The sequence below is a fragment of the Vigna unguiculata genome, chromosome 9, assembly GCF_037176805.1.
Source record: "Vigna unguiculata cultivar grain cowpea cultivar isolate G323 ecotype 2 chromosome 9, ASM3717680v1, whole genome shotgun sequence".
Lineage (NCBI taxonomy): Eukaryota > Viridiplantae > Streptophyta > Magnoliopsida > Fabales > Fabaceae > Vigna > Vigna unguiculata.
In genome coordinates, this window is record NC_140800.1 from 15,438,671 (window position 1) to 15,451,907 (window position 13,237).

Genomic DNA, 13,237 nt, shown 5'->3' on the forward strand with positions numbered 1-13,237 from the left:
TAAAAGGTTTTATCATTTTGAAATTTATATATACCTTTGTGTTCAATCTTTGTGAGAGTATCCTCCTTTGGGAGTGAGACTTTTAAGCCTTATCTTGAGATAGATTCAAGTGGCAACACACTACCACTCCTCTTCAAGGTTCCATGGATTTTGTCTAGCCTTGTAGTGGCATGCTTTCTCACATCTTTCATTCCTTGTCTTTCCATTTTCATGTTTTATTTCTTCTTCTTTGAATTCGACAATTATGTTTTGTTCACCATCTTATTTTGTTTCTTGAATCAATTCCATTTTCTTCTTCTCTAGAGTCTTTTGAAGTGCACATTCACATCTTGATAGAATGCTATCTTATTGTCCATTGGCAATCTTCCCTAGACTTTCTTAAGCAACTTTCACCATATTCATAAATCTTAAAAGGAACCAATTTAATCCTACATCATTTGCTCACATAGTGGTGTCGTAGTGTATATAATTAGGTAAGGATTCAAGTAAGGATTACATCCTGAAACTCTAAAGAGTTAGTTAGTCTTACGTAGAGCGGATTGACTTAAGTGGTGAGAGTAGCAGGAGGCCCTAGTCTTTGGCAGAATAATGACCTTAGATGTTTAAAGGCTAACCTTGTGCGTGGTAGGGTGAAACCCATTGACAATGGCTCTACAGAGCAGTAAAGGCCACCACAAGTGCAGGCATCCGGTGAATCCGACCTATTATATGTATCCGTATAAATTGAGTCTTAGAGTCTTGTTGGTGATTTTTTCTCCCAAAAAGCATTGTTTGCTATTTTTTTACATGAATAGCATATTGTATGTTAATTTTGCATGTATAGCACGCTTTTCATTTTAGGTGGGAATTCAGTCCTTCGGGAGCCGAATTCCAGCCTTTGATGTTTTAATTTTTCTTTTCAATTCCAAGTTAGAATTCGGTCCCCAAGGACCCGAATTCTGAACTTGGTTTTTTATTTTTTTCGTTTTTTTAAATAAATTAGAATTAATATTTTTAAATTTTTTTAATAAAATAGATATAAGAGTTATTTTTTGTTTTTTTTAAAAAAAACGTTACATTAAAGGTTAAATATATTTTTTTTAAAAAAATAGATTTAGTATTGTGTTTTTAGTTATTTTAGGTATTATTTGAAAGAATAAAAAATAAATATAATTTTTTTTTCTTTTTGATTTAAAAATAGCATTGTTTGACTCCCCACTTACGGATGACATGAGAATCACCATTATAAAAATAAAATTAATCAACAAAAAAAATTAAATTGACTTTAATATTTTTAAATTGCACATAAAATAACTTACTATACAATACAAAATCTATTTTTAAATCAACAAAATCAAAAAGAAAAAAATAAATTTTATTTTTTATTCTTTCAAATAATACCTAAAATAACTAAAAACACAATACTAGATCTATTTTTTTTAAAAAAATATATTTAACCTTTAATGTAACATTTTTTACAAAAAAAAAAACAAAAAAACTCTTATATCTATTTTATTAAAAAATTTAAAAAACATTAATTCTAATTTATTTAAAAAAATGAAGAAATAAATAAAGAACCCAGTTCAAAATTCGGGTCCCTAGGAACCGAATTCTGACTTGGAATTGAAAAAAAAAAAAAACATCAAAGGCTGGAATTTGGCTCCTGGAGGACCGAATTCCCACCTAATATGAAAAGCGTGCTATGCATGTCAAATTAACATACAATATACTATTCAGGTAAAAAAAAGTAGCAAACAATGCTTTTTGGGAAAAAAAATTCTCTTGTTGATTGCTATCACATGCTTGGATGATTGGTGCGTTCTTGATTTTAAATTGCATACTTAATTGTATGATAAAAATCTTTTTACTCTAACTTACCCTCTTTGCTTGTGTCTGTCTTCTTGTGTGGTTTTCCTTTTTGCAGTGATCACGAATTCCTTGGTGTGAGCAGATATGAGAACCCCTACTTATCGCAGTGACGATGAGAATGCTGCATCATAATTGGTCATGAGTTGATGTTGGGCTTATTGTTGAGCTCATGTTTGAAGAACATTTGTTATTTTGTAATCTCTTGCTCTATGAGCAAACTTTATGGATATTTGTTAAATTTTGATTTTTTGTTCTGACATTGTGTAATGTCTCTGCTTCCCTTGTTGGTATATTTGGATGATTCTAAAATATTTTATACTTTAAGCCTCGTGTTTTTTAGATGTTATAAATTATGCAATGTTTTATTTAACTAAATTTATTGATTAAATGGGATATTACAATAATTAATAATATGTACATGTAATAATTAATAATAATAATATTATTAAATATTAATAATTATTATAAAAATAAAATTAATAATACATTAATTTTAGTTATGAAAATAATTTTGTAACTATATATTTTATTCTGTTAAAACTTTTTTATACATTGTATTTAAGGTTGGACAAAAATAATTTAACTATACTGTACTATACTGTACTATAGTTAATTAAATTCTATTAAATTAAAACTAATTTAACTATTAATAGGAAAACTAAACTATACTATTTATTAGTTTAAGTTTTGAAAAAGATTGAATCTATAACAGTTAACTACTTACATAACTGCATTAACTGCACTGAACTCTTCTTTTATTTTTCTGGTGCCGTAAGCGGAACCAATTCTTATTGTTGCTACTTTATTCTCATGGAAACTCAACTAGCTACAGTAGCCCAACAACACTGTATGCTGTAACATAAACTAAATATTTTTCCTTGAATTTAGCTATTTCTTTTCCATCAATTTAGAATTTGGTTTGATATACGTGAATTTTAAATAGATTTTTCTTTTTCTAGTTTAATATTATTAAATTTTAATTTTCATATTTTGTATGAATAATACTTTTTTTTTAAAGAAACTGATATTTGGAAATAGTAATATTCTTTCACAAATTGATTTTGGTTAATACATTGTTTAACTTATATTTAATTTACGTGATGTTGTGAACAATTAATTAAGTTGTCTAGGAATGATGTATAGAATAATTATAGAAGAATATAAATATGAGTATACTCTAGCTATAAATAAATGAATTCAGCAACAAAAATAATAAACAAGTAATAGTAATATATTTTAAAAGGTTGTTTATAAAACAAGTAACCTTTAAAAATACTAATAATAATAATAATATTAATATAAATTATAAATTTTTAAATAATTAAAAATTTATTTAGTAAAAATATTAAGTATAATAACGCTTTTTATTATTTAAAAAGATACTTCTAATAATAATATTACTATAAATCGTAATAATAAAAATAAAAATAATAATGATACCAATAACAAAAAACTAATGTTGATAATAATAATAATATTTATGTCATAAATGTTAACGTCAATGTTAACACTAAGGTTAATATCAATGATAATAATATATAATTATATATAAAGATATATATATAATCAACATAATAAATAATTTGGTACAAAAATAATTCAAAGACAGTGTAGTTAAGTTCAAAAGTAATGTAGTTCAATTTAAAAATAGTGCAGTTCAGATTCAGTTTATAACAATTCAATTCAGTTCATTCTAGAATACAATGCACTTCAGTTCAATTCAGTTTATTAAAAAATAAAAATAGTGCAGTTCAGTTCGTCTTAACTGTTTTTCAGTTCAGTGTAGTTCAGACGAACTATTTTTTAGTTCAATGCAGTTATTGATAGTGCAGTGTAGTTCGGTATATTTTGCCCAGCCCTATTTATTCTCATGGAAACTCAACTAGCTACAGTAGCCCAACAACACTGTATGCTGTAACATAAACTAAATATTTTTCCTTGAATTTAGCTATTTCTTTTCCATCAATTTAGAATTTGGTTTGATATACGTGAAGTATTAATATATTCGTCGCAAACTTTATTCTTAAATCTATTTATTTTCACTTTTAATTTTCTTTAAAAATATATATAAATTTATTTATTCAAATTCATTAAAACTCATTGATATATTTTCCTTTAAATATATGTATTCAGAGAAACACCAATAAAGAAGAAAATTGATGATTACCTTGAATTCTTGAACCAAATGAATAATTGTTTACTATCGTATCTAATCAAATAGGAAAATTCAGAAACGGAAAACATACATACCTTACCCTAATTTTAACGTCTGTAAAAACAATATTTCTTTATTTTACCGAAATTTCAAATATATTATTTTTTATCTATTTTTTTAATACTTTTACGCCTTTTGAAATATATTAATTAATATTATATGATGACGTGAGTGCGAGAAAGAATGAACCAGACTGAGTTTTGGGTGGAAGGACCAAACAAAGGGCAAAAACTTTCACAGTGGAGGCAAATAGAGTGAAGTGAAAAGTGGTGATAGTTAAGCGGGAATAGCAAAGAGTGAAAAACAAAGGGAGAAGAATGAAACGGTTTTTCAAAGTAGTGGAAAAAGATTCAGATGGGTCTGCGAAGAAGCCAAGAGAGAGTGAGAATGATGCCGAAAATGAAGAGAACAACAAGAAGAAGGAACCGTTGAAGTTTATGACATGGAATGCCAACAGTTTTCTTCTTCGGGTCAAAAACAACTGGCCCGACTTCACCAAGCTCATCACCACTTTTGATCCTGATGTCATTGCCATTCAGGTTCCCTTTCATGCAACCCCCCTTTTTCATTTTTTTTTTCCTATTACTTCATCATAGTTTTGGAACCTATGTGTAGGACCATGAAATTTATTATTTTTGTAAATGTTCTAATTGAAATAATGGTGTTCTACCTTAAGCACGACACTTTGGGTATATTACATTGCTTGTCTGTGCAAATAATAAACTTGGTGTGGCATGAAATCTTCATTAGGAAGTTCGGATGCCTGCTGCAGGAGCAAAGGGTGCATCTAAAGTTCCGGGGGAAATAAAAGATGATACAAACGCAGCCAGGGAAGAAAAGAAGGTATCTTTATGTTCTTTTGCTGATTGTGGTCACAACATGTGTTACTGGAACTGTCAATCTGTTGTGTGTGTATTTGAACTTTTATGTAACTTAATGAAATGAGGTGAATTGATAAAAAGATTTGGGACTTGGGTGAATGAGATTTTCTGCTTTGGGGTAAGATGTTGTCTAGGGACAATTGTCCATTCTGGTATTATGAGAGGATTTCCAAAATACAGGCCTGACCAGGATTGGTAGATTGCATGAAATTGATGTGTCAGGTAGATTTGTTAGATATTCTTGGAGGGGTTCGAGGATTAGCTTGATCGTCTTCTTCTAGCTACTAGATAATGATGGTGGAGGCGGAGTGGTTTGTTTTCGATAGCCATTGGGATGAAAAGGTTCTAGATACCATCTTAGAATTGAAAGAGAATGAAAGAACTTGTTTTATTTATATGCACTGGCTTTCTCTAACTTTGTTTCCCTGCTCTTGTCTTCTAGATTGGGGCCAAATCTTTGTCGAGATAGTTTGAATAGATTTGGCCTTCTTTTTAGCAGCTATGATTATGTGTCTATAATGGAAGATTCGAGACCCGCATCTATGCAATCTTTGAATCATAGCTTCCTTGTTGAAGATTGAAAACCTCAAAATGTGTTTTTTATTCTTGTCTTTCACTCTGCTGCTCCAACATTGAGTTTGTGGACTCCTCATGATCTTCCTTCTCTCTCAATCAAATGCAATGCCGTAACACCATGTGTGATATTTATTCATTGCTTCCTTGCATTACATAGATGATATTATTGACCATTAGTGTCAGGCTTCAAATGATGAAGTGTGGAAGAATGAGATGAAGTACATAACATGTAACATGACCTATTTATAGACCAATTTGAGTTCGATTAGAGAAACAAGACAAGTAATGAAATCTTATCTCCTTACACAATTATGAAAAAAATGTAACAGTGGCTTCTGTACAGAAATAATAAGGATCACTTTATGGATTACAGCTTGAGCCCTTGTAGTAATAACCAGAGAACAACCTAATCACAATGATAATCAACATAAAAACAATAAAAAAGTAGAGAGAAGAAAACATAGAGAGGAAAGAAGGATTATCAGAGGGAGATTGTACCAGTCTTGTGTCCCTCTCATTCCGCAAACCCTCTCAATAAGACATTCTCCCTCTTGATTCCTCTCAATAACACATTCTCCCTCCTGATTCCTCCCAATAAGACATTCTTCCCCTCGTGATTCTTGTGCTCCTTGTTACTGCACTTTTCGGATCAGTCTCCATGTGTTCCTTCACGCTAACTAATTCTGCTCCTCCTTCCATGTCATTATTTCCAAATGTGCTGACATCAGCAGCTACATGATCTTGATCTTGCTCACTTGTTCCAATGTCATCAACGTAAACAAGATAAATGCACCCACCAGGAGAATGAAAAAGACAAAAATAATCAGCCTCACACCTAGTTAGACAAACTGTATCATATAAAAAGTTTTATCTGAATGTTGTGTGCCTAATGTGAATCACACGGCATGTATTTATACCAATTTACAGAATCAAATACAATAAGGGATGAATGATCCTAATTTCCTAGAATCTGTAACAGCTAATGAGTAACAAATCTTTAACTGTTAATGACTAATTACATTCTAACATTACTTTCTAATATTTTAGAGCATATTTGTTCAAACCTATGCAGGTATTGATGCGTGCACTCTCTGCTCCACCTTTTGGCAACTATCATGTTTGGTGGTCTCTTGCAGATTCAAAGTATGCAGGGACAGCAGTACTTGTGAAAAAATGCTTGAAGCCAAAAAGTGTTGTTTTCAATCTTGATAAATTAGGTATCCTGTTTTGCAATTTTTTTTAATTATATTCATGGCATTAAGTATCTTGATAAACATGATACTTTGACGTTGTCAGTGGTGTTATTATTATCTTTTCTGAAAAATGTCCAACATAAATCTTGGCAATTCTCAGTCATGCCATGATTTAATTGTGTCCTTGCGTGGCTTTAAAAGAATTACATGATGTTACTTTTACTATACATATTGTTTTAATTTGGAAAAGAAGTGGAAGGAGAAGGTTTTGGAATCTTCCTAAATATAGCTTTTATTATATATTAGTTCTTAAAATTTCTTAATGTTAAAAGTTTATGATATATTTATGAATTCCAGTCCGATTTTCAACGTGAATATTTATATATCTTAAAAAGACGATTCATATAGAGTCATCCAAAATAAGGTTTTAACAAATCTGCATATTGGATTATATTCCATGTTTAGTTCACTGCTGATGGATTCTTATTTTTATTGTCAGCCTCAAAACATGAACCAGATGGTCGAGTGATCCTAGTTGAATTTGAAACACTCCGTTTATTGAATACATATGTACCAAACAACGGATGGAAAGAGGAGCCAAACTCGTTTCAAAGGAGAAGAAAATGGGACAAAAGGATTCTTGAATTCGTTACACAAAATTCAGACAAGCCTTTAATATGGTGTGGGGATCTGAATGTCAGGTGGCTAATCTTCATTTTTTTTTGGGCTTTGGGGATATATGATTGATTATTTTGTGGCCTTCGTTCAGCAGCATACTTTTACCTCTTCCATTCTTTTTGTCATAAAGTTTGGTTAGTGTCAAGCTCAGCTGTTGGTTTCATCTATAGATTTATTACCAGCCATTATATGAAAAAAAGAAAGATTATAATAGTTTGAGAGGACCATTGAGATTTATGTTTTATTTTATTTTGATGTAACTGTATGCGTCATATGAAACTAGTTCTTTGAAGCTACCCTTTGCCTTCGATCCTTTAGTTTATAAAAAGCTGACTTTTTTCTAATTTTAGTATCTCATACCATAGATTTGTTTTGATAGTTGCGTGAATTGTTCTGAATTTTTGTCTATGTCTACATTGTCTGCTATTTTACTGAGGCTATTATGCATGTACATGTCCTAAGAAGGAGCTTTAAATATATATATTCATTGTGTGCAGCCATGAAGAGATTGACGTAAGTCATCCCGAGTTTTTCAGTACAGCAAAACTCAATGGTTATATCCCTCCAAATGAAGAGGTTTAAGCAATTTTCTCTTGAAGCTCCCTTTAAAATAGATTTATCCATTTTTTGTGATATTTCATCGCTGTTGGTTTCAATAGATTTAACTTAAAGCTTAAGCTATATTAGATTGAATAAAAGATTAAAGGAAATTGATAAAGATGGTTTGGGCTTGTACAATGGTGAGTAGATTATGAAGATATTTGAGTAAGTTGTCAAGAGGGATACGATGGAGATATTATGAAAATTTGGTCCTTAATGGTAAAAAAGTGGGTAAGGCCCAATAAAATTCAATTTAACCTAAAAGATGCATGTTTACCACACTCTCTCTGATTCTTCTCAATCTCCCCTTACCCTTTACCCTTGCTATTACTCTCAGACAGCCGCAGCAAGCAACAGATATGCCCCATTGAGAAAGAATCTGATTATTAGAAACTTAACATATTTATTTCAAGTTTTGAACTTCAAATTTGTTTTGATATGTTATTATTATTTGAATTTCTAGACATAATATTATCACTTTTGCATTAAAATTATATGGGTGACATTATATTTCTTTTGACCGCCTTGCTTCTGTCATAATCCGTTATGGTTTCCGTTATAACTTTATAAAGGAAATTTTGGTCTCCTATATTTTCTGTTGTTCGTTGTTCGATATCGATAATACTCTTAATGGAAATGAATGACACTGTGTCATCTATGTAGATTACTTTACTTAATAAGATATGCTTTTTGTTGTTGTAGATCTAGCATGTCCCCTAATGCAAGAACTCTGTAGGTTTTAATTGTGGGAAATTTATACAATCACTTCTCCTTGTACTGGAAGTAAATTTAATTATGGTGAATCAAGGATCCAAACCTTAGGGGTTTACCTTGTCTAGGACTGACTCTCCTTTGATATGTCCAATAATGGTTTTATATCTACTCTTGGCATCAAGTAGAGCAGAAGATCTCCACCATACAATTAGTAGTTATGCATCTGATATGATGATATGGCTTTATGCAGGATTGTGGTCAACCTGGGTTTACCTTGGCTGAAAGAAGACGATTTGGTACCATCTTAAGAGAGTGAGTGATCTTTTATATATTGTATTTGCTACAATTTTCAATACCTGATTTTTAGTCAACTTTCAATGTAAAAAGAACCACTGAGAAAAGGTTATATTTCAAACTTTGTATTCTCTTTTCCTAAGTGTCTTAGCTATCCAGTTTAACAGTGGAATCGGTTGCAATAAGGACTAATTAATTACTGCAAGTATTAGAAGACTAGGAGATGTAGAACCCTGCATTTGTTCTTTAGATAGTATTATCCAAAAGTTTTGAATTAGTTTATGATGTCTGTATCTTCTGAGATTCCAACCCAAGCCAAGACCAACTAAATTAGTAAAAAATAACCTTGCACCATAGCTGACATGTTACTGCTTGTAGTAACTCCTTATAACCTCCTTTTACCATTTATTTTTTAATTACTTCCTATATTTATGTATTTAAAGTCTTAATAGCTGTTATTGTGGACCATGCTTCAGGGGAAAGCTGGTGGATGCTTACAGATTTTTGCATAAGGATAAGGACATGGAGCGAGGTTTCTCATGGTCTGGAAATCCAGTCGGAAGGTAAGAAATTAAACTGTAAGAATTGATTTTCAATGTTAATGCTGATTAATATTATGTTGAGGCAATGCACTTGAATAATATCACACATATTTTATGTCTTTTCCCTAAACCATTCTTTCTTTTTTACCTTTTTTTTTTTTTTGTGTAACTTGAATATTATCTAATTTATGTTAAAATGTGTGGCAAATTTAAGGAATGAGATTCTTTTCTGATTTTTAAGCCAGACTTGTTATCTAATTTAGTCTGCATCTTAAGCATGTTAGTTCTTACAAGTGTTTTTTCCTTGAAGGTATCGTGGAAAACGGATGAGAATAGACTATTTTTTAGTTTCAGAGAAACTCAAAGAAAGGATTGTTGCATGTGAAATACATGGACATGGGATAGAGTTAGAAGGTAAGTTTCTCATGCAATTGGTACTCCTATTCCGCTTATGCAAAAAAAAAAAAAAAAGATGTGAAACTCATGACAAGGATATGATTTCATTGCTGACTCAACTTTTAGTTTATTTGAGTGTATATGAAACCAAACCAAACTGGAAGTTTGTGTTATTTGGTGGTAACTTCTAAACTGCATGTTATAAGAAACATGATCGTGTTCTTGTCCCTGCTCTGCAGGTTTCTATGGAAGTGATCATTGTCCCGTTATCTTAGAGCTCTCTCCTAGTTCTGATCCTCAAAATGAGGATGCAATATAAGAAGTGTTAACGTTACAGCTCAACTGTCTTAATTTTTTCTTCTTTTTGTCATTTATTTCTCTATTCTCTGGACTTTGTAGGCGGAATATTTCTTTAATGAGAAGCTATGCTTTCACCATGTTTTCTCTAATATCTGGATTCTGAGGTGAATTTTCTTTTTTTCATTTTCACTATGTTTTCTCTTGCATGTTATAGTGTAGATTAGGTGCAAAATCATGGCCAATCTCTCGATAATATTTTCAAGAACTTCCTATCCTGCAAAACTAGCCAACAGTGCCCACTCAAGCATGAGAAAGAAAACAAAATAAGCAGTTGGACTCATCAATTGTGCAGACATATCGAAATCAAAATGATGTGTGGGATTAACCTGCACGAGTTATGGGTCTATATATATATATATATATATATATATATATATATATATATATATATATATATATATATATATATATATATATAAAACTAAGTTGATTCAATAGCTTCATCATTTTTTTAACATAATTTCTAGTACCCTAGAAATCCTCTGTCCAAGACTCACCAGAAAATTTAGTGTTAAATATAATTTCTAGTACCTGGGATATAGTTCTTGTCTTCCAAATTTAAAATACACCTTTAAGTTTTTCAAATTTAGAAAGAAAGTTTTTTTAATCCTTTAATAAAAAATTTAAAAGACTAAACCATTTAAAAAAAAACACTCATATTTGAGAGATTTTTCACATAGAACATGATTAGAAAATTTACATCAATTTAAAATTATTTTAAACATCTTTTGCATAGAATAAAATTAATGAAATATATAATTTTTGAATATATTAAAATATGAAGCTTTTATCATCTTTTAATTATTCAATTTTAAAAGGACGACATAAATATCTATTGATAAATTTATAATTAAATAGCTGGGTTGGTAAAATTTATTTTAATGTTGGGCCTTCGATAATAAGTTTGTGTTGATTTTGATTTAGAGATATATTTTCAACCAAATAAATGAATGACTAGGAATGTAAAAAAAAATGTATATGTAAATATTCAGGTACAAGTATTTTTTATACTTGTATGTTAACGGGTGAGTACGGGTATTATAATATTTGTATCTGTGGGTATCTGTACCGGCTATACTCTAATTTAAATTAAAAAAGATAAAAAAATTGAAATATTTACATATTGATTTTGAATAGGTTATTTTTCATCAAGGTTTTAAAAAATTTTCATTTCTTTGTAAATTGTCATTCAACATATTTAAGTGGGTTATTTGGACTTTGTTTCAAACTTATGTATGTATTGCATTTTATTTGAACTTAAGGTTAAAATATGTTATTAAATATTTTAAGTTTTTTTTGTAAATATCTACGGGTACCCGTGAATATTAAAAAAATATACGGTACCTACACAGCGGATACTCGCATGGATACAGAGACTGGTACGAGATGGATACTCGCATGGATACAGAGACTGGTACGAGATGGATAAATAGGTCAACAACCAAGCCATAAGGATACGGAAGATCTACTATCCATACCATATCCGTCCCGTTGACATCCCTACGAAGGACTTTCAAAGAGATATATAGGTCATTCCTTAGTACAGATATAGGTCAACGACCAAGCCATAAGGTGACGATCTAAGGTTGAGTTGAGTCCAATGTATCTAACTGGTTGGACCACTCCTTCTAGATTAGCGACACTAAAATTGGAATCATACCCAGCAAAATAGCAGGATTCTAGAAATATTGCGTACCAAGTAAACATGAGTCATGAAGTTGGGACAGTTATACGCTAGTTGAACTCTATATAAGGATAGTGAACCTACCAACAAATGAAGTTAGCACATTCAAAGAAAAACAAAGAGTGATACAAAGTGATTGAGAGTAAATACATGTAATAATCGATATAAGTTATACAGAAATAATTTTTTTTTCTCTTCTAAAATATATAATTTAACTTTTTTATTTTTGCTAAAACCCTAGTTTATAAGAAATATTTTATATATATATATATATAGATATATATATATATATATATATTACTATATAAGAATTTCCTTCTTCATTTATACTTTTAATTATTATTTTAAATAAATTATTGCTTCTTCTAGTGTTTTATATAATAAACAGTCAAACCAGCAAACCTAGGTATGTTACTTGATTTCAATAATTGATTTCACAAAGTTTATATTTTATTTCCAAAGTATTTATAAAATTAAATATTACAAACAATAATAGTATTCAGTGGCACTAGATGTAATTGTTTTTTTTTTTTTTTACTTTAAAATAGGACAGGTATTATTATGAAGAATGAGTGGACATCTATATTTCACAATTCATTAATGTTAAATAGTAAAGTTTAAGCGAGGATGATTTTTTAAAAATATGTGATAAAATATGTTTTCTATAATATTTAGAAAAAAAAGATAAAATTTAAAAAATTATGAAACATCTTTAATTAATTTAAATAGTATAATTTTAATTTTATGAAAAAATAAAAAATTATAATTCCTTATCTCTTTATTCTCTTATCTTCTTTTGGTCTCTCTCATGTCTCTTTCTTAGCTTCTCTCTCCTTCCATCTCTCTCTTCCCCTCTCTCAGTTCAAATCTCGTTTGTGTTTTTTTCATTCCCTTTCTTTCTTCTCTCTTTTATTGTTCTTTTCTATCAGAAGTTAATGTTCAAGAGTTGTTAAATATTATATTCTTTTAAATGTTCATATATTGAACAATTTAACCCTACCTCCATGCCTATCAACAGTCTTTTTGGGAAATTGTTTGCGACTTTTTATGGGATCATATTTAATTGTTTGTTTGGTGCATTAATTGTTTTTCTTTCTTGAAGTACCTTAATTAATCAACAACTTTTTGGTCAAAAATTCAATAAATATTGAAATTAATGAGATCAAGTTTTTCCTCTGTCTTTAAAGTTATCATGATTGGACAACATGGCTAGTTTTTAGAGTTTCTTAAAATGAGTTGAAATCCACGAGTCAACT

The 13,237-nt window shown here is 29.9% G+C and overlaps 1 protein-coding gene across 1 annotated transcript; it reads left to right on the plus strand.

Moving 5' to 3' along the window:
- Nucleotides 1-4,242: 4,242 nt before the first annotated feature.
- Nucleotides 4,243-10,374, plus strand: LOC114162795 (DNAse I-like superfamily protein). Its single transcript, XM_028046770.2, has 9 exons — nt 4,243-4,602; nt 4,814-4,906; nt 6,593-6,737; nt 7,213-7,414; nt 7,889-7,967; nt 8,956-9,017; nt 9,476-9,562; nt 9,852-9,955; nt 10,177-10,374. Exons 1-9 carry the CDS (start codon nt 4,381-4,383, stop codon nt 10,254-10,256), a joined length of 1,074 nt encoding a protein of 357 aa, XP_027902571.2. The 5' UTR covers nt 4,243-4,380; the 3' UTR covers nt 10,257-10,374.
- Nucleotides 10,375-13,237: the final 2,863 nt, after the last annotated feature.

Excerpts from the sequence above, each read along its gene's own strand:
- LOC114162795 (XM_028046770.2), top strand. The coding sequence starts at position 4,381 with ATGAAACGGTTTTTCAAAGTAGTGGAAAAAGATTCAGATGGGTCTGCG. Across the intron at positions 4,603-4,813 it reads CTGATGTCATTGCCATTCAG|GAAGTTCGGATGCCTGCTGC; the intron begins GTTCCCTTTCAT and ends AATCTTCATTAG. Across the intron at positions 6,738-7,212 it reads TTTCAATCTTGATAAATTAG|CCTCAAAACATGAACCAGAT; the intron begins GTATCCTGTTTT and ends TTTTATTGTCAG.